This window comes from Pavona decussata, unplaced genomic scaffold, assembly GCF_977016875.1.
Source record: "Pavona decussata unplaced genomic scaffold, jaPavDecu1.1 SCAFFOLD_280, whole genome shotgun sequence".
Classification (NCBI taxonomy): Eukaryota; Metazoa; Cnidaria; class Anthozoa; order Scleractinia; family Agariciidae; genus Pavona; species Pavona decussata.
Genome location: NW_028145681.1, coordinates 1022501 through 1043297, shown reverse-complemented (window position 1 = coordinate 1043297; position 20797 = coordinate 1022501). Strand labels below are relative to the sequence as shown.

The 20797-nt window shown below is 38.9% G+C and overlaps 1 protein-coding gene across 4 annotated transcripts in view; it reads right to left on the bottom strand.

The window, feature by feature from the left end:
- Positions 1-2275: 2275 nt before the first annotated feature.
- The window catches only part of LOC146455375 (ZZ-type zinc finger-containing protein 3-like), a 29211-nt gene continuing 10689 nt past the window's right edge, over positions 2276-20797 (bottom strand). For 3 of the 4 annotated variants that reach the window (XM_085094462.1, XM_085094465.1, XM_085094463.1), the window contains 7 exons: positions 10920-11021; positions 9359-9454; positions 8522-8662; positions 7081-7179; positions 6624-6659; positions 4448-4548; positions 2276-3567 (listed from right to left, as the gene is read on the bottom strand). In XM_085094462.1, the coding sequence (XP_084950588.1) occupies positions 3405-3567; positions 4448-4548; positions 6624-6659; positions 7081-7179; positions 8522-8662; positions 9359-9454; positions 10920-11021 (738 nt within the window). In that variant the 3' untranslated portion in view covers positions 2276-3404. The remainder of the gene's footprint in view (positions 3568-4447; positions 4549-6623; positions 6660-7080; positions 7180-8521; positions 8663-9358; positions 9455-10919; positions 11022-20797) is intronic. The other variant, XM_085094464.1, reaches the window with a different exon arrangement.

Genomic DNA, 20797 nt, shown 5'->3' with positions numbered 1-20797 from the left:
TAGGGAGTAAAAGAGCCTTTGAACGAGATCTGTTTTACGAACTATCTATGTCTTCATCAAAAAATTAAAAGTATCTAGATCTCCTGAGGTTTTTAACTACTTTCCTCAATCTAAAACCTTTGACAATAAGCACTAAGCAACGGTTGACAACGCGAAATTAAACATTTTTGGATAAGATAAATGATTCAAAGCTCAATTTTAAAGTCGAACTTTAAAATTGTCGACTTAGTCTCGCTCGGAATTTTTCCTTAAGAAAATGAATCTGAAAAAAGAAAAAACATCTTCCTTGGCAATTTTATTCAGTTTATTTTGCCGACAAGATTTATAAATCAAAAAATGTAGCAAAAAATGCTCCAAAACATGTTTTGAAGGTCAACGTTCAGTTATCATAAACAAACTGTTGCCAATGTGTTTGATGCGAAATTGATAAATGCAAATAAGCGTGGCATTGGAAACAAAATGACTTTTTGCGGTCGGATGTAAGTGCTGTCTGTAAAGAAATAGCTTTCCTTCACATGACGTCGAGGGGTAATTAAAGTTTTGGCATGTAGAAGAGGATAATGAACGAAAAAATAAAGTAAATTAATTCTTTGTGGATAGTCTTCGACCGGACTGGCCTGATAACAAAACTAAACAACAAAGAGCGGTACCTTTGAAAAGGAAGCTTCCTACAGTTTCAAGAATTGTCTACAAACCAAGGGATATTATACAGTATGGCGTGTAATGAATGTTAACTTTAAAAGTGAATACAACGGTTCACCTGTAGAGAAAGCCTTGTCTGCGTGAAGCGGGAGAAGGATACGAGACGCCATAGATCGGCCAGTGGTAACACAAACCGACCCATTGGGTGTCACGATTTATTAAACTTGTCATTATAGAAAACAATACATACGCTATCGCTTCGCGCGTCGTCTTCACTAATTCAAGACGCGTGGAAACGTCTACTCGATTCAAGCAGGAAGAATGTCCAATTTGGAAAACTGAGGTTTAATCTTAAGAGAGAATACTGTCTAGATACATGCTTAGGTTGAGACAAGAAACCAAGCCTTAATCAATAATGAATAAGTTCAAAGTGCCATTTTCTGACTTGTTTATCTCCGTCGCAATTACGGTAAACCTAATGTAGTCTTCCTAGAAGTTTTTTTTTTACCTCTTGTTGAGCACAACTCAAACTAACTCGTTTTAATTGGAAATATTGTCTGTATTTGGAAGAAATCGAGGTTGTTTAATTTTGAATTTCACAAACAATGCGGTATGTAGCAGAATTTTGCAGCGAAAACCGGCGTACAAAGAAATTTTCTTGTTCAGTTTAAAAGCTTGGTTTTAAAAGTTAAGCCTAGTTTGCACACAAACTGAAATGAAGTACTGTGCTTTACATGCCTTCAAAAAGCGGTGATTAAATCTTAAAGGTACGCTCTTTTGGGAATTTATGGATAGAACGGGAAAAAAGTCCATCACATGGATTAAAAAACAATTTATTATTCATATTGTGGCCCTGTTAAGAAGTTGTCTCCTCGAGAAACAGCACGAACTGACATGAGAATTTGAGGCCCGGGGAAGATAACGACTTTATAATGCTGAAGTTTTTTTCTTCTTCATGCACCAGCAACTGTAATTAAAGTTAAGGAAAAGTGCCTTTTTGAAAACTCGTTCCCAGCCTTCTTTCCCAAAGTCACCACCCTGTCGACTCCCTTTTGGAATCCTGGGATAAGTGACTGCATAAAACAGAGTGAACATAACTCTACCTCTACAACAATGCAGCAGGCACACGAGCGCTGAAACTGTTACACCGCTGATTAAAGCTTAAACAAGTGACAACTTAGGTCCCATCCGTGCTAATCCGGTTAAATTTGAAAACGCCTTAATCTGGACATCGAAAACGGAGCTTTTTTGAAAACACAAACGTCACAACGGCAATGTGCGCATGTTCCACCAGTCTCTCTAGCTTTTCCAGAGGCTTTGGAAGAGTTCTAGTGTGATTGATATACGATGATAAGCCGACGAGTAAGTCCATTTTTCGGTATTTCTCTGGATAGCGTAACGCTTGTTAAACAGTTTTTACCTAAAAGAGTATTTCCTATACAACTCACTGCAGAGAAGTGCACTTATTCATTGGAACAATTTCCTTCCGTCTACTTAAACACTCCCATAATTCCTCACTCGCACCAGTCTCCCCATAGTTCCTGGAGGGGGTATAGTTACCCTAACACATCTTTTTGATCGTATTGGACAACCCTCGTTACCCTGGTAGTTTAACACAAAAACAAGACAAATGCTCGGTGGTTGACGTTTTCTTTTATTCGCATCATCTCTCAACTTAATGACGTATTGACTTATTTTCATGTGGATGGCTTTGGAGGTGAAACCTCTCAAATCCTAACCCTTCTCCCAACAATCCAGCTCCGACAAGTTACAAAGATGGTGTCTCACTATTCACGTAAGCTTCTTAATATTTAGACAAAGGAAAGGCAAGTTGAAAACCTCATTCATGCTCTGAGAAGTTAGATCTGGATTCCACAACCCGCGCTCTACTCTCCATCTTTAAAAAAGAAATTATGATCAGCACCATGTACAACATGTTACTCAGTTCTCACTCCTTAGTTTTTTTCTTTCCCAAAGAAAATATCTTAGGTAGGATCCTCGTTAATATTGTGGAAAGGAGTCAGATTGCCCTTTTTCACCACAATCAAATACACTGAACCGCAGATGCTCAAGTGTCGCAAACTACACCTTCTTAAAGGCCAGTGCAACAGCGACATTTTCAAAAAAAATATTCACGTCATAAAGCAAAAATTGTACATGCGTGAGGGTCCATCTTCGATTTATAGTGAGCAACTCGGGTTTCAAGGAATCTTTTGATTACAAAGGGTTGTTTTCTAAACAAATTTGTTCTATGACGTCCAATGGTTTTACAATTGCACCGATTGCTCACTTACAGTGCCTTTACTAAGCAAAATACTCAACTGCTAATTTACATGACACTGCTCATAAATAAAGTTGCTTTGGAGTCGTGTATCGTATTCCTGCATCTTTCCTTAATAGTTATCCCAAAAAAAGTAATTTAAGACAAAAACAAATTAGTATCTCGAATATGCGCCAAAGTCCTCATAAGAAAGAGAAAACTGAACGAGTCAACAACAATTTCGATACGGAAAGTTAAATTCTCGCAAAAGAATAAAGAGACATTACTTCTGCTCGCGACAAATTCAAGATGACTAGAATTCTAGTTTATCGAGATGCTACTTAAGTAACACGTTTACCTTCTTTGCCCACAAAAAAATACATTTATAAGAATATAACGCAAAATCAGTACACCATTTACCATGTTGTAATTTGCCTCTTGGTGAGAACGACACCAAGACGGTTCTTAGTAAGCCTCGTTTTGAAACAGAGGCAAAACGCCGCTACCTAGCAGATGGCAGGAAGTTAGGATCTAAATAATTATAACCAGCACTTGTGCTGCCTTCACTGAGACCAACATAATCCCCGTCCATGAAGAACGAAGAGTTCCTGTTCACGGGCTCCAAACTGTGTTCACTTGTGTGAGAGCCGACGTTCACGTTGCCCCTGCAATGGAAATGTTAAAACTATTTATACACGATGGTCCAGCGACGTTGCTGTTGAGTCGCGTTTACAATTAAAACAGAAAAAGAATTCGAGAAAAGGAACAACTACGAGTAGAATTTTAAACTTTTAAGGACGGTACCTACTCTTGCTACTGCGCATACGTTCTGCTCATCTCGCGATGGTCCGAGAAAAAGTCTGCTAAAACAGATATATTTTTGTGCGGTGTATAACTACGCGGGAAAAACAGATCTTGGCAAGGGTTATTGGAATTCGAAAAGAAACTTAGGAGTAGCCACGCATTTTTTCGAGATAATAAAGCTTTAATTTGGGAAAAAATTCCATACACTGTTTTGTATGTTGGCGCTGTTTACAATTATTTTTGCTTAATTATCTCTAAAAATATGAATGGTTACCCCCAATTGTCCGGCTTTGGATTCCAATAGCCCTTGCTAAGATTTGCGTTTCCCGCATAGTCATAAACCGCGCAAAAATGCTTCGGTATTAGTAGGCACTGTCCTTAAGCTGAAGGTCTGTGAAAGTGTTGTGACCGGGGGTTAAGAAATAAATCTTCACATCTTTTGTGGGAGCAATATTTCAAAATTAGAGACATATTTTATTCTTGGATACACCTTCTGCATCTATGGTCATCTTTGCATCCTTATGGTGTTACTGTTGTGCAATATTGTTGGTTGTCTAATTTAGCAAATTCAGGTTGACTGTGGGATAACGAAGGGTACATAAATAAGTAACAGCGTTAGGAGAAAACAATTTCTTTGTGTAGTTTTAATATGGCGCGGAAAATAATTTCTTTGTGTAGTTTTAGCGTGGCGTGGAAAGGACTGATGATGATGATGATGATGATGATGATGATAGCACCAACCTCTCAACACATTCTGTGCAGAAATCAACACTGTTATTCTTGGAACAGTCATTACAGTGCCATCTCGTGCCTGATATGGGACTTATTCCACAGCCATCGCACTGCCAAGTTAAAATATTCAGGGTTGTAGCTAAGAAATTTGTCTGCCGGTTAGCTGAGAAATTGAGCCGGCTAAAGAAGGCGCGAAGTGCCTTCTGCCATTGGCATAGCCGACGGAGGGGCAGGTATGGGAGGGGGTCACCCCTTCCCATTAGGGGGGTATAGGGGGCCTCCCCAGGAAATTTTGAAAATTTTAATTCAATTTGGTGCACTCTGGTGAAATCCAGGGGCTCTTTTATGCAAAAAGAAACAACCATTAAAGAGAAGGTCAGCTGTGGTGCCGCAGTTTGAAACGTGTGGTACAGAGATTCACCCTGAATTTATTCAAAATTTTCTCCCTCGCTTTTACGTTTCCATATTTCGTTCATGTGGTTTTCGTTGTTTGATGTTCCTTGAACTCTCTACCAGGTCTGTTCACTGTGCCCCTAAGGAGAATGACAGACCTTCTGAGCAGACAGTGCTTTGTTTTACTTCAGTTCGTCAATCTATGCTGTTTTCTTAATTCTCTTTTTGGTGAGCTCACTAGAAGAATAGTTCTTTATTTAAACACGGTAAAATCCATCAGGAGTATAAAAATTAGAAATAACCTAACTCTCCTAAACAAAATTCAAAACCTAAATACAACTAATCTAATCTAACTAAAACCCGTTTTTCATGAATGCCGTGTATACTCTAACATTAAAAATGAAAATACGTGCGTAAGATTTTCAATATTTACTTAACATTCATGAAAGTAATGAGAACGAAAGCTACAATCGCTTTCCATTCATTCCGAAAAGATAAGTGCTTTTAAGTTTGCACTAGAATATCAGAAAATCGATTCTTATAAAGCTTAGAACTGCAAACAAAAGAGCTGTCGACTCGGTCGTGCAGCTTCGCGGGTTCGTTCACTCGGTTTCTCGTTCGTTCGTTTTCGCCGGCGAGCACTCGGCGGACCGTTTACGTCTCTGGTTTTTGGTTTCTGGTTTGTTCAGTTGTTCCTCCGTTTGCCCAGTTCTTCTTGCTATTCATGAGCATAAGCATGTTATAAACAATAAAATTTAACCAATTAAAAGCTGTATTAAAACGCTACGAAGAAGTTCCTTCATGCTACAGAGAAAGACTTCTTCTTTCTCCGATCCGACACGAATACCTGGTAACAAACTCGTTCCCAATCTTTTGCAACGCCTGGAATGCGGGGCCACCAAGCTTCGTGTTGACAAGATGGCGGACGCAGAAAAAGGAAAGAGGACGTGGTAAACAAGTTCTCAAAACAAGACTTTATTTTAATTACTTTATGGCATCGATACTCAAGGTAGCCAGGAGTTTATTCAACCTTTTGACTTAAAATATATTATTCTAAATCGAACAATTGCTAGTGGGTAACTAAAGAACTGTTCATTGCCCTTTTAACCGAGTGCTTGCCACCCAAAATTCTGCCGGCGATGACCTCTTTCCCAGCCGGCGAATTTTGCCGGCAGCCGGCGCTTAGCGACAACCCTGAATATTGAGAAGTGAAACTTTAGTCATAAGTAACTGACATGTCTATCAAAACTGTTATTTTTTTTTGCGCCCAATCAGAAAATGATGGAGATGCGGTGGTCGAGTGCAATTTAATCAGCACGATAAAAGTAAAATGTGTCTCCGAACCAGGTAACTCGTTGATATCAACTATAAAGCCCGGCTTATGAGGCGTGATGCGACCAGCAGAGTTATAACCCCTTTGCACTTCGTTTCCATAATTTGCTCGAAGCCTAACTCGTACCCAGTCGCCTCTGTAAGTAACAAGGGTTCCCATCATTTCTTGACTAAAACCACACAGTCCATGATCACCTTTTTCGGAAGGAAAACGGAAGGATAAGGATGAGGGAGAGTCACAGATTTCCCTTTACCTGGGAAGGGAGGGTCAGAAAAAGGGAGGGCCACGGCATTTTTCGGAAAAAAAATCCCCCCCCCCCCGCCTCAATTAAAAACGTATCTTCCCTAACCACTAGACCACATCCCCTCCCCTCAAATTACTCTTGTGTCAAAGTAAAACTTAAGCTGAGGGAAAGAATCCCTCTACTAATTGGAGACACGAATAAGTAGGTTGTCTTACCATAAAACCGCTATGCAGCACCCCTTGCTCGGTTTGCTGTAAAGAAAAACACAACACAATCGTAAAAAAAAATTAAATTTCGAAATTGTAATCCAGTATACTTTTTTCAGTATGCAGCCCTCAACTTAACCTTCTCAACCGGTCTGTGAATGAAATCATCAAAAGTGAGCTACTGAGCAGTACTTTTCTGTAGTGCTGTTTAGTATGCTGTACAAGGTGTGGATGAAATCCTAACGTGTGGCCATTCAAATGAAAGCTACTGAGCAGTACGTTCCTGTGGTGCTGCTCATTATGCTGTGCAACGTGGTTTTCTAGCGTTCTCGAAACGTTTGCATCTGTGGAAGAGATCCAAGGAGTGACTGCTTAAAAGGAAGCTACTGAGAACTACTTCCTTGCGGTGAATTTTACTCCTTATTCCGCGATCATTATTCCTGTGTCATAAATATTTTTATGATACCTGATAATCTGCTATCTTCTGCCTCTTAAGTCTCTTCAGCTCCATCAGCTCTCGGTATTCATCGGTATTTCGCAGATGAGCAGGAACTGATTCATCGTCCTACAAGAAATAGAAACACGACACAGGAAATGTTAAATCCCCGCCCACACGAGAAGCGAAGCGATGAACTGCAAGTAACGAGGGTAAAACAAACACGGTACCTCAGGGTCCGCTCGGGATCATTCTGGGGCCAGTCTTGTAAAATTTCGGTACATTTTTATGGTTTTGTAATCATTCTGGGCTGAGTTGCTCGAAGTATGGTTAGCGTTAACCATTGGTTAAGAAAACCTATAGGTTGTCATGGTATTTAACCCGGGTTAGCGCTAACCATGCTTCGAGCAACTGGGCCCTGGGATCGAAAATTTGGCGCTTGCACAGTTACTAATGAAATTCCGCTAAATTATCAGACCAATAAACTTTTTAAATCTGGGTTTCTTTTTTTGTGATTTTGCTGCAAGCTTGTCCAATGTGTTCCAATTGCAATTCCAATGGTTTCTAATTTCCAATTGCATAAATTGGAAAATTCACTGCGATGATCACCTCTAACTTTCATCTACATCCGCAGTTCATATATGAATTATTTCATATACGTTACATCGTTTCACTCCTCTCACGGGAAAATGGGAACCTAAACAATTGACCTTGCTCCCAATGTGTGGCTTCATAGCTCAGTTGGTAGAGCATCGCACCGGTAACGCGGAGGTCACGGGTTCGAATCCCGTTGAAGCCTGAATTTTTTTCAGGCTTCTAATTTCCAATTGCATAAATTGGAAAATTCACTGCGATGATCACTTCTCACTTTCGTGTTCCAAACAGTTACAAAGATTTTACAGTGAAACGTAGCTTTCAATGTCAATAAAAATTGAATCGCTTTTCAGGAAAAATAAGCATATAAAAGAGTTCTCGGATCCTGTAAGTTATTTGCACTTTCAAGACACACGAGCCAGGAGTTTATAAACAAACCCTGCAACCTCTGGTGCAAGCTTTCCCGATGTGTTCCATAAAACTATAAGGATTGTACAGGGAAACTTAGCTTCCAGTATCGATAAAAATTGAATCGCTCTTGAGGAATAACTTGCATATGAAATAGTTCTCGCAACTGGACGTTGTTGAGTGCGGGTACTGCCCCTGGGCCCAGTTGTTCGAAAGCCGATTAACGCTAATCCCCTATTAAAAGTTAACCGAGGTTTGTATCTCGCTCGTTAAAAATGTTTTTAAAAGCTGACTTTTAGCTAAAGGTAAAGAAAAGTCTAAGTCAACACTGAAGGGCAAAAATGTTTTGGAAAAATGCTTTTTCTTTAGTAATTAAACTCGAATCAAACTTCACGTTAACCCAGGATTAGCTTAATCGTGCTTCGAACAACTGGGCCCTGAAGTTTATCGACAAAACCTGCAACCTTACCGACACATATGCAGCCATTTCATCTGTGGCAATACTTGACGTATCGTCATCTTCATCCATCAGTACTTTTGGTCGATAAGAAGGGAAAAACGTGGAATTACGAAAACCAAGCGCTTGGTAGTGGTGAGAAGACCGTTTGCTCTGCAAAAAATGATATTGGTAATAAGTAAATCACTTTCTTTCAGAGCACTAATTGGGACACTCGCCAGATCGAAGTGGAATTTGGAAATGTTGGTTTTTTGGGACAGAGGAAAACAGAAATACCCGGAGAAAAACCTCTCGGGGCAAGGACAAGAACCAACAACGAGTCCGGGAATCGAACCTGGGTCACACTGGTGGGAGGCGAGTGCTCTCACCACTGCACCATCCTTGCTCCCCTACAATACATGAATAAATTAGCAAAAGAACGGTTTTTCCCATTCTCCCCTACAATGCACGAATAAATTAGCAAAAGAACGGTTTTTCCCATTCTGCAAACTAAGGGCAACTTATTACTACTGGTGATCGTGATTGTATTCAGCATCCTTTTTACATCTCAAAGAACAAAGAACACAGAACACAAGAGAAGTGCGAAAGAGAAGTCGTCATAGTCATACTTTAATTATTCACGGTTACTCCTTTAGAGAGCCACACAAACAGGGTTGCACTGTAGTGTATTACAATAACTAACAATGCAATCAGATTAATTAAGTGAAAAGACAAATTTCCTGCTGTACAAGGATGCCATGCCGCTTATAACAAAACAGTGGCCTTTGCATTTCTGTCCTTTATTAAATAATCAAAGTAGAGGCACTTGGAAATCAGGCTGCGTTTCCCCCACCCTACCCCCATACTTACCCTCAATCCCGTCCGAGGGAGGTTGGGCATTCGCCCTGGAACAGGCAGTCCAGATTTTGCTAACTTGATGAAGTATTTCTGGACTCGACTAGCAACCTAGAGAAACAAACAGCAGACTGATGGGTAAAACGAATGATGAAGCAGCTTCCAGTTTCCAACAAGTATAGAAACAAGTAGTATCAGTATAACAGTATTATTACATAGACACTCCCTGGATATGGGCAAAGCGGCACTCTGACTGGCTTCTTACTTAGAGGCTATCAGCCCTTATTATTCAAATCATTGTAGCACTGCCCAAATATGGTTATGGTGCACTGAATATTCGTCGTCCGTAGTCAACTGATATTCCACGATATACGTAATTTCGTGCGTCGGGGAGAAAAATTGCAAAATAAAGATCGTCTCCTGCTTTTCTGCAATAAAACTGTGCTTTGTTATCAATGTGTTGAATAATAAAGCAATTATCCTGCTCAATCTTGTGGAATATCCCCTGATTTTAGCCAACTTGGCCTACGGCCTCGTCGGCTAAGTATCAAGCGATATTCCGTCCGATTTCGTAGGATAATTGTTACATGTACACTCGCTACAAAAGTATGCATTGTCACATTCTTTATAATAGCGATTGAGAGGATAGTGTGTCCTTTGAATAGCCCCACTCTTGCGCAAGTTGTGTGATCACACCCACTCTGTGCGATGTGTGTAATCGATGTACGAGTCAAGTTCAAGCCCGAGTAAAGTTCGAGTTTCGAGTTAGGCTCCATTTCTTCTGTTTTCTTTTTTCTTTTGCTTCGTTCTTGTATTTATAAAAGGATGCGATTGTGATTCTTGCTTTCGTAATGATGTGCCAACTGATGTTGGAAGCATTAAACATGAAAGAGTTATTATTGTTAACGTGATCGCGAGAATTCATTGTTCAGTAGCAAATTAACCACAGTCCTCATTCATTCTCGCCATCTATAATTTCCCTGAATTGTTTGTCCAATGTCGTTGGTGACTAAAGCTTCAGTCACTATGCCTTGTGTAACCCACGTGTTGGGAAAATTAAAAGTTCCCGTCGCTGTTCACATTTGCCCGCGAAGGGTAAAGATTCTATGCTATGTTTTCCTGGGTGTCATGTGGACGCATGAAGAGGAGTGAAGAAGCTGTGTGAAATAGACGGCAAAGATAAATTAGGTGGTCAGAGAAAGGGTTTTTGGTAAGAAAGGTAATAACATGTTTTATGGTCCAATGGACGTTACCGATATCCCCATATAGCAGGCATCACAGCCTGCACAGAAAAACTTGTACACAACCATGTCAGTAAACGTGTCCTTTACTGCAAGAAAAAACTAACTCTACGCGCAAGTCACGTAGGACTCGATTTTCGAAGAAAAAAAGTATTGTTTACATCCCGTGCCAGGCGTAGAAAATTTACTTGCAACGACATGTTCACAAATTTCTAGGAATCTAACCACCAACGAGTCTGGAGCTCGGATTTTTTTTTTTTTTTTCGAGTTTCCAGTTGATGCATAAACTTATCATGTTGTTATTTCTAGGAATGTAGCATTAAAAATACGAACACCTGTTTCACAGTTCTGTTTCCCAAAGCAGCTGAAATTTTCTCCCATCTCTTTGATTCTACTTCTTCCTGAGGATAAATCTGTAAGAGCTTCTCCAATTTTGCCTAGAGAAAAAAACAACATTAAAATGTGATGTTACAGTAAAGGGCAACTTAAAATGCCTCCATCAAAGCTTTGTTGTACACTTGTCAGATACAGAAGAACCGGCATTAAGCGGTCACCCTCGGGGAGTGGTTAATGTTAACATGGAGGAAGGAAGATGCTAGAAAACTAAAAAACGTTTCGTTTGTTTTACATGCAGAAATTTTGCATGAGGAAAAGAAGAAAAATGTCATCCTTAAGCAGCTGAACACCCGGCCGCCACTATGTTTTATTTTCTTTTCTTTTTTATACTAGCACCATCCGAGCGAGGGTAGTTTACATAGTGCTAGGATCTTCCTTGCGCTTGAACCAAGCACAACCTTTTGCATGTAAACTGAATACAGAAAACATATGGCGCTAGGATGATCCGCCTTCTGGGATCTTACTAGTGCTAGGATGTTCCTCTCTCCAATGTAACCAGCCCCTAAGTGACCGCTTAATACAGGTTGCACAGAATGCACGCCAAACACAATAAAAACGCCTTTTTGCATACATCATATTCGATCACTTAACGTACGGTTTAAAAAAGGCTCACAACTGAAATCGCTTGCTCGGTTAAAACTGCAACAATAAACGCGAATGACAAAGGAGAATAGGGTATAAAAAAGCACTAATAACATTACACCAAGATCCCACAGTCAATACTGCAGATCGTTAGAAATTAAATTACTTGGCAGTCACCTTTTTGTTGTTACATTTGAGTGGTTCCCTTTTACAAAGTGACCGTTTAATACAGGTCAAGGAATAGAAACAGCTCGTTGAGACTTGTTAAAGGGCGACCGCGACAGCTTAACAGAAGTGATAGCTCAATAGAGATCAAAATTATAGTTAAGAAAGAAAGTAATTTTCGCGACTTTGACAACTGACCGCTTAATAGAGAGTGAAAGCTTGATACAGTACCGCTTAATACAGTTTCGACTGTATTTTTAAGCTAGCCTTCACCATATTTTAAGTAACGCTTTTTTTGCAAGGCTCTTATTCGTAATGTATAATAATAAGGTAATCTTTTAAGCCCCGATATCAACGTGCAAATTCTCATCTTTGTTCTCTATACTAGCTGGGAGAATTTGTTTAAGTATCAAGAAAATTCAGATTTACTTTTCACTGGTCGAGAAATTGGGGGAAAGTTCTTAACCAATCATAAAGCCAAGCGAAGATTAACCAACGCAAGCGCGAACTCGACAGAAAACCGCGCTAAAACTGAAACCAAAGCATCATGCTACAGGCATCAAATAAATAAATAAATAAAGACGAATATCCCTATCCTTGCATGATGCCCCACTCTCCAACTAGAATATTTCACTCCAAACCCGGCATAACGTACGCACACTAAAGATAAAGCGATAAAATCATTCGGACTGATTGGCCGCAACAAACTGATTTAATAAACAAAACATGAACACGATTTAATACAATCACAAAAGAACGAAAATTTCATTAATAATGAGATAAGATTTCCTTTATTTCTATGTTAAATCCAAATCTTTTTCATCCTCAGACCAGAAATTAAATCGCACTCTAAAGAATGACTTCACAGTTTTCATGGATCGTTTTGTATGCGCTCAATGTTTAAGTCCGCTTCAAGAGGACGGACTGACCGCAAAACTGGCTCTTCCCTTATTTCATTCCTCGAGAACGGTTCCCACTTGGTCGGCGGAATTTGAGGTTGATGTCGTTCTATTACTTGCATTTCTATCGGTGGTGGAGCGTTTTCAGGCTGTCTAAGGTGAAGAATTTCAAGAAAAGCTTGGCGAAGTTTCTTACTACGCCAGCAGTAGATAATTGGGTGAACAAGACCACTCAACAAACTGACATTAAACACCAAACTCCACACTGCGAGTATAACAGGCGGCTCTAAAATGTCATGTGAAACAGCGAACACAATAAAAGTTGTTATTATCGGTAGATAAAACAGTATCAACAATCCCAGGAGCAATGCTAGGGTGTTGGCTGCCTTGTTTTCTTTCTTTAGTCTTTTTACTTCTTCGTTGGACAGTTGTTCGGTTTTAAGCCGTTTCATCTGTCTCCTTGTCTCTGAGAAAATATATCGATAAGTGTAGCAGATCACCGCTACGTATATCAAATAGATAACAACTAGTGTTGAGTCCTTCACCATAATATAGGTGAAAAATTGCTTCGATCCACTGTCTATCACAGCCAATACAGTTTCTTGAATTGTCACGACAGCTGCAACAGACAAATTCAAAAAAAGAGCGTATTTCAGCCGTCTTCTCGAAACAATTTCGCGATACCTCAAGGGATGTTTTATAGCGATGTAGCGATCGATACTTATTAACACGATCTGACAAATCACGGCAAAACCACCTCCGATACAAACGACTGTGAATGCCTTCTGCAAGTCACAGAATGGGCCGTCGCCAAGGATTCTTTTTATCTCAATCGCGACGCCTAGGGATTGAGCTGTGACGACACCAAACAAGTCTATTCCCGCTAGGCACGCCAACTGTACGTGTGACGTGCTTTTCAATCGCTCTTTTGATGCCACAGCTAAAATGGTCAGCACATTAAGCAAGATGGTCGGCAGGACTGTCATCGAATTCATACTGATTATTGCCACCAGAATTCCATACGTCTCGTCTGTTAGGTAGCTCTTTTTCCAAACAAATCCGTACAAATAATGACATTCCTTTTCTGGCTCCAAGGGAGTGGTTGATGAAGAGGAAGAACTGTTTGCCATTTTGCGGTTTATGTGCAAGACAACCAGAAATAAGTTGACAACAGGAATACTGTCTGCACGTTTAAGAAAATGATATGCACCCTACATATATGTTTTGTTCGTGAACGTGGGCTTTTTTCTCTTGACAAAAGGAATTCAGGTTTTTGAACATGAGAACTTTTCTCATTGGACGCTTAAAATTCCGGTGTCTGTCCGGAAGACATCTTTTTTTACCTATGATCAAAAACCGATAAGGTTATGGTTGTTAATGAGTAAACAAGTCCTTAATACGTGCGAATATTGCGCTTCGCCTATCGATATATTTTGAAATATAAATTATCCATAAACGTCTACAGTACACATTATTCACCTGCCGCCGTATCATTTTATGAAGTTCAGCCTATTTTGTTCACAAAAGGGCTAAAGTAGAAGGAAAAACATCAAATTGCAGTTTCCAAAAAGTGACCTCGGTTAACAATAAGCGCTTTTCTCATTGGATGCTTAAATCCTGCTTTTTGAAAGGGAGGCATCTTTTCTTTTTGTTTAATCAACGACAGACAAGTTAAGTTATGAGCCAGCTGTGCGTTATCACGCAGAAAAATTGCGTGTACAATGAAGCAAAACTCAAAGCACCCCATATACTTCGAGATACAAACGCGAACATCAAACATTTTTAACCCCTCGCCATATCCATTTCAGAAGTTTGAGCACTTTTGCTGAAATTGCCATTTGCAAAAGTTAATCTCGATTTTGAATCTCGAAAGGAAGGCATCTTTTCTTTTTGTTTAATCAACGTTAGATGACTTAAGTTATGAGCCAGCTGTGCGTTTTCACGTACAAAAATTGCGCGTACAATGAAGCAAAACTCAAAGCAACCCATATACTTCGAAATATAAATCAACTACAAACGTGGAAATAAAACATTTCTAACCCCTCGCAATATCCATTTCAGAAGCTTGAGCAATTTTGCTCAAATTACCATTTGCAAAAGTTAATCTCTATTTTAAATCTAATGAGCACATGTCTCATTGGATGCTTTAAATTCCGTTTTGCAGAAGAGAAGACTTTTTTTATTTGTTTGTTTAATCAATAAACGATAAGTAATCTGTCCGTTTATAGGTACCAAACTTGCGCTTCCACTGAAGCAAAGCTCGAAGCACTCTTTATACTCCGAAATTTAAATTATCTATTAGACGTGTACAGAAAATATTTTTAACCCGCCGTCGTATCCTTTTATATCGCAAATTCACCAAATATTTGATTCGCAAATGGACCAAAGTGAAAGTGAAAGAAGAATATCAATCGCAGTTTGCAAAATGAGCTCTCCTTTCAAAGCAATACTCTCATAAGCGAAATATGACTTTGCCACCGAAAGTGGGCAGGCAATATGTGTCTTTGAAGCAGGGAAAGATTCGATTCACTAAATCTTTTCGTGTTTACTCTACCAAAAATGTAAAATTTTACCATCTTTTTTTATCATTTTTTTTTTCTTTTTTTGTCACTAGGTTTTTAGATTTTAACTGTCTTATCTCTTTGTACGTAACACAATTCAGCCTGTCCAAGCTGTAATTAATGTAATGATCGTAAATATACTATCTAATCTATGTATGCATCAAAATTAACCATTCAAACGACTACACTAAGATCGAGGCTTTGGGCTGTAAAATCACTGCACACTTTTCCACAACAATATAAGCAGCGAAGCCGGGCATGTTATTCTAGCTAACAAGACAAATATAGCTTAACGTTTTAAATTCAAATATGCATTCTCTGTTTGAAAAACAGTTCACATCCATTAAAAAAAACGTACGGAAAAGAAACCATTGAAAAAGGCTTTTTGTATTATTTCCGAATTCGCATATGCCCAAAACCTGGAGATTTATCTGACAAGCGGAGCAAGTTTAGGTTACATTTGACAAAAAAAAATTATTTTAAGCAGCCAAATAACAGTCAAATCTATCCAATAGAAATGAACGAAGGTATGAGTATTTTGCGGGAGTAATATTTTCAATATTGGCGATTTTGGACGTTTTCGGATCAACACAGCTGATGGCTTTGCTTGAAAAAACGCATAAACAGCTTATTGTTTTTAATCTCTACGAATAGGCACCCGTCTAGCTTAGCTCTTCATAAGTATTTCGGAATACCCTGCGACAAAACTTTATGCCAAATAGATTTAATGTTTTACTATTAATATCTGTAATAATGCTGTTTGCAAGATTGTTGGTGCAAATAAAATATCGTTAAATAAATTGGCGACAAAGCTACTTACGAATGCCAATGTAGCTGTAAAAAACACTTCAGAGATGAGGGTTTGAAAATTGGAATATTTATATGTTATGGTAAAAGACGCGACGGAAAATAAATTATACTTCATTTTAATAAATTTTAAACAAAGAATGCCAGCTTAGCATCCTTTTGTTACCAGGCAAATTCTAAAACTTATGGGGTTTGACAAATTACAAATACGTAGCATTTCAGTAGTCTGGCAAAAGTGCTTCCTCCAAAAATGAAACGATAAAACCTCTTGACCGCTAAGCACAGACTACATGAATAACCTCATGTATACATCACAAAATGAACGAAGCCATCATTTACATCTTTTTTTTCAAACAATACTTTGATTGGATATGAATATATGAAACATATATTTGAACTGCGGATGAAAGATTAAATAAAAGAAAGATCCTCGCAGTTGATGTTCGAAACTGCAAGGATCTTTCGTCTATTTAATCTTTCATCCGTAGTACAAATAAATGTACAAATAAATCTTTCATATATTCATATTCATTTATTCACCCTTCACGGGTATATTACGAACTCGCAGAATGACCAGCTCTTAGTTGGAAGAGCACTGCACCGGCATCGCAGAGGTCATGGGTTCGAATCTCGTCCAAGCCGAAAAATTTTTTTCAGGCTTTCTTTTCGCAACTGCTTAAGTTGCGTAAACAACTGAGAGGATCTTTCTTCTCTTTAATTATAGTCGATCAGCGTGAAAAAAATTGAGGCTTCAACGGGAACGAACCCATGACACCTCTGCGATGCCGGTGCAGTGCTCTACCACCTGAGCTATCAAGCCAACTGGGAGCTGGTCATATTGTGAGTTCATACTATACCCGTGAAGGATGAATTGTTGAATTTGGTTTTAAGATACTCAGAGTAATCAACATCAAAATTACAGACCAATAATACACCGATGGTGAAATTTCTCCACTGAAACGCGCTTCCTTTTTAATGCAACATTTAATTTCTACTTAACAATATTTAATACTGCTGAGCTTGTAATCCTGGAGACACGAACACATTCATTTCCCAAACCATTCAGACACTTGTTTGCCTTTTAAACAATGGTCCGCTGATGGTGAGAATCTTTATACAGATCAAAAACGTATTACCAGAAAATATCACTTAGAGCAAACTTTGACAACTGACCGCTTAATAGAGGGTGACCGCTTGATACAGTACCGCTTAATACAGTTTCGACTGTATTTTTAAGCTAGCCTTTACCATATTTTATGTAACGCGTTTTTTTCCAAGTCTCCTAGTCGTAATGTATAATGATAAGGGTAATCTTTTAAGCCCCGATATCAACGTACAAATTCTCCTCTTTGTTCTCTGTACTAGCTGGGAGAATTTGTTTAAGTATCAAGACAATTCAGTTTTACTTTTCACTGGTCGAGAAATTGGCGGAAGGTTCTTAACCAATCATAAAGCGAAGCGAAGATTAACCAACGCAAACGCGAACTCGACAGAAAACCGCGCTAAAACTGAAACCAAACATCATGCTACAGGCGTCAAGCGCGGGAAAATTCTTGCGGCCAAGTCACGATTGGTTTGGTTTTGAAATAATCTCCTGTCGAAGTACAGTAATTTAGCTTCACATCGAGAGCTAGAGAACAGAAACCGGCTTTATTGCCAAGAGGGAAGCGTCGCTGTAACACTGGGTTGTGTCGTTTAAGTGATTATATACCACAACACGTGTTTACGTTTGGATACCCAATGAAACCCAATGAAAAACAGTATAGTATAGTATAGTATAGTATAGTATAGTATAGTATAGTATAGTATAGTATAGTATAGTATAGTATAGTATAGTATAGTATAGTATAGTATAGTATAGTATAGTATAGTAGAGTAGAGTAGAGTAGAGTAGAGTAGAGTAGAGTAGAGTAGAGTAGAGTAGAGTAGAGTAGAGTAGAGTAAAAAACAAATAGATTCCATGTTGCCGTGCGTCTGTTCAGTAATAGATCACAGATGACGTCAAAATGTAGTAAGAACAAAAAAGTGGCACACGAGGCGCAGCCGAGTGTATCACTGATGTTCTTACCACATTTTGACGTCTTCTGTGATCTATTACTAGACAGATGCACGGCAACTTGGAATCTATTTGTTTTATATCATAAAGAAGCAAAAGTTCTTAATGGTGACGTCATCTATACGTCTGTCCTCCAATAGATCATAAGTAGGAGCCAATAAAAATGCGTCTAGAATTCAGCTTATTACATAAAGTATAGTATAGTATGGTATGGTATGGTATGGTATGGTATGGTATGGTATGGTATGGTATGGTATGGTATGGTATGGTATGGTATGGTATGGTATGGTATAACCTCATGGTTTCTTCTTAGGCCACCTTCCCACTCCCTGTACTTTTAATATCTCTTACTTATAAGTGTATTTTTTTTTCTTTTTTCTGTGTGTCTGGAAAATAAATAAATAAATAAATAAATAAATAAATAAATACAATTACTATTATGCCTGCATGATGCCCCACCCTCCAACTAGAATATTTCACTCCAAACCCGGCATAACGTACGCACACTAAAAATTAAACCGATAAAATCATTCGGACTTATTTGGCCGCAACAAACTGATTTAACAAACAAACATGAACATAATTTAATACAATCCAAAAACTAATGAAAATTTCAGTAATAATGAGATTTCCTTTATTTGTGTGTTAAATCAAAATTTTTTCCTTCTCAAATCAGAACTTAAAATCGCATTCTAATGAATGACTTCACAGTTTTTATGGATCGTTTTGTACGCGCTCAACGTTTAAGTCCGCTTCAAGAGGACGGACTGAACGCAAAACTGGCTCTTCCCTTATTTGATTCCTCGAGAACGGTTCACACTGAGTCGGCGGAATTTGAGGTTGATGTCGCTCTAATACTTGCATTTCTATCGGTGGTGGAGCGTTTTCAGGCTGTCTAAGGTGAAGAATTTCGAGAAAAGCTTGGCGAAGTTTCTTCTTACGCCAGCAGTAGATAATTGGGTGAAAAAGACCACTCAACAAACTGACATTAAAGACCAAACTCCACACTGCGAGTATAACAGGGGGCTCTAAAATGTCATGTGAAACAGCGAACACAATAAAAGTTGTTATTATCGGTAGATAAAACAATATCAACAATCCCAGGAGCAATGCTAGGGTGTTGGCTGCCTTGTTTTCCTTCTTTAGTCTTTTTACTTCTTCGTTGGACAGTTGCTCGGTTTTAAGCCGTTTCAACTGTCTCCTTGTCTCTGAGAAAATATATCGATAAGTGTAGCAGATCACCGCTACGTATATCAAATAGATAACAACTAGTGTTAAGTCCTTTACCATAATATAGGTGAAATATTGCTTCGATCCACTGTCTATCACAGCCAATACAGTTTCTTGAATTGTCACGACAGCTGCAACAGACAAATTCAAAAAAAGAGCGTATTTTAGCCGTCTTCTCGAAACCATTTCGCGATACCTCAAGGGATGTTTTATAGCGATGTAGCGATCGATACTTATTAACACGATCTGACCAACCACGGCAAAGCCGCCTCCGATACAGGTGACTGTAAAGGCTTTTTGCAAGTCACAGAATGGGCCGTCCCCAAGAATTCTTTTTATCTCAATCGCGATGCCTATGGACTGAACTGTGACGACACCAAACAACTCTATTCCCGCTAGGCACGCCAACAGTACCTGAGACGTGGTTTGCAATCGCTCCTTTGATGCTACTGCTAGAATGGTCAGCACATTAAGCAAGATGGTCGGCAGGACTGTCATCGAATTCATACTGATTATTGCCACCAGAATTCCATACGTCTCGTCTGTTAGGTAGTTTTTTTTCCAAACCAATCCGTTCAAATAATGACATTCCTTTTCTGGCTCCAAGGGAGTGGTTGATGATGAGGAAGAACTGTTTGCCATTTTGCGGTTTATGTGCAAGACAACCAGAAATACGTTGACGACAGCAATACTGTCTGCTCGTTTAAAAAAAGGATATGCACCCTACATATATGTTTTGTTCGTGTAGGTGGGCTTTTTTCTCTTGACAAAAGGAATTCAGGTTTTTGAACATGAGCACTTTTCTCATTGGACGCTTAAAATTCCGGTTTTTGGAAGGAAGACATCTTTTCTTCCGTATGATCAACAACCGATAAGGTTATGGTTATTAATGAGTAACCAATCCTCAATACGTGCGAAAATTGCGCTTCGTCTGTCGATATATTTTGAAATATAAATCATCCATAAACGTCAACAGTACACATTATTCACCTGCCACCGTATCATTTCATGAATTTCAGCCTATTTTGTTCACAAAAGGCCTAAAGTGGAAGGAAAAACATCAAAGCGCAGTTTCCAAAAGTTGGCCTCGGTTATCAACAAACACTTTTCTCATTGGATGCTTTAAATCCTGCTTTTCGAAATGAGGCATCTTTTCTTTTTGTTTAATCAACGTCAGATAACTTTTTAGTTATGAGCCAGCAGTGCATTTTAACGTACAAAAATTGCGCGTACAATGAAGCAAAACTCAAAGCAATCGATATACTTCGAAATATAAATCAACTACAAACGTGGACATTAAACAATTTTAACCCCTCGCCATATCCATTTCAGAAGCTTGAGCAATTTTGCTCAAATCGCCATTTGCAAAAGTTAATCTCGATTTTGAATCTCGAAAGGGAGGCCTCTTTTCTTTTTGTTTAATCAACGTTAGGTAACTTTAGTTATGAATCAGCTGTCCGTCTTCACGTACAAAAATTGCGTGTATATTGAAGAAAAACTCAAAGCACTCCATAATT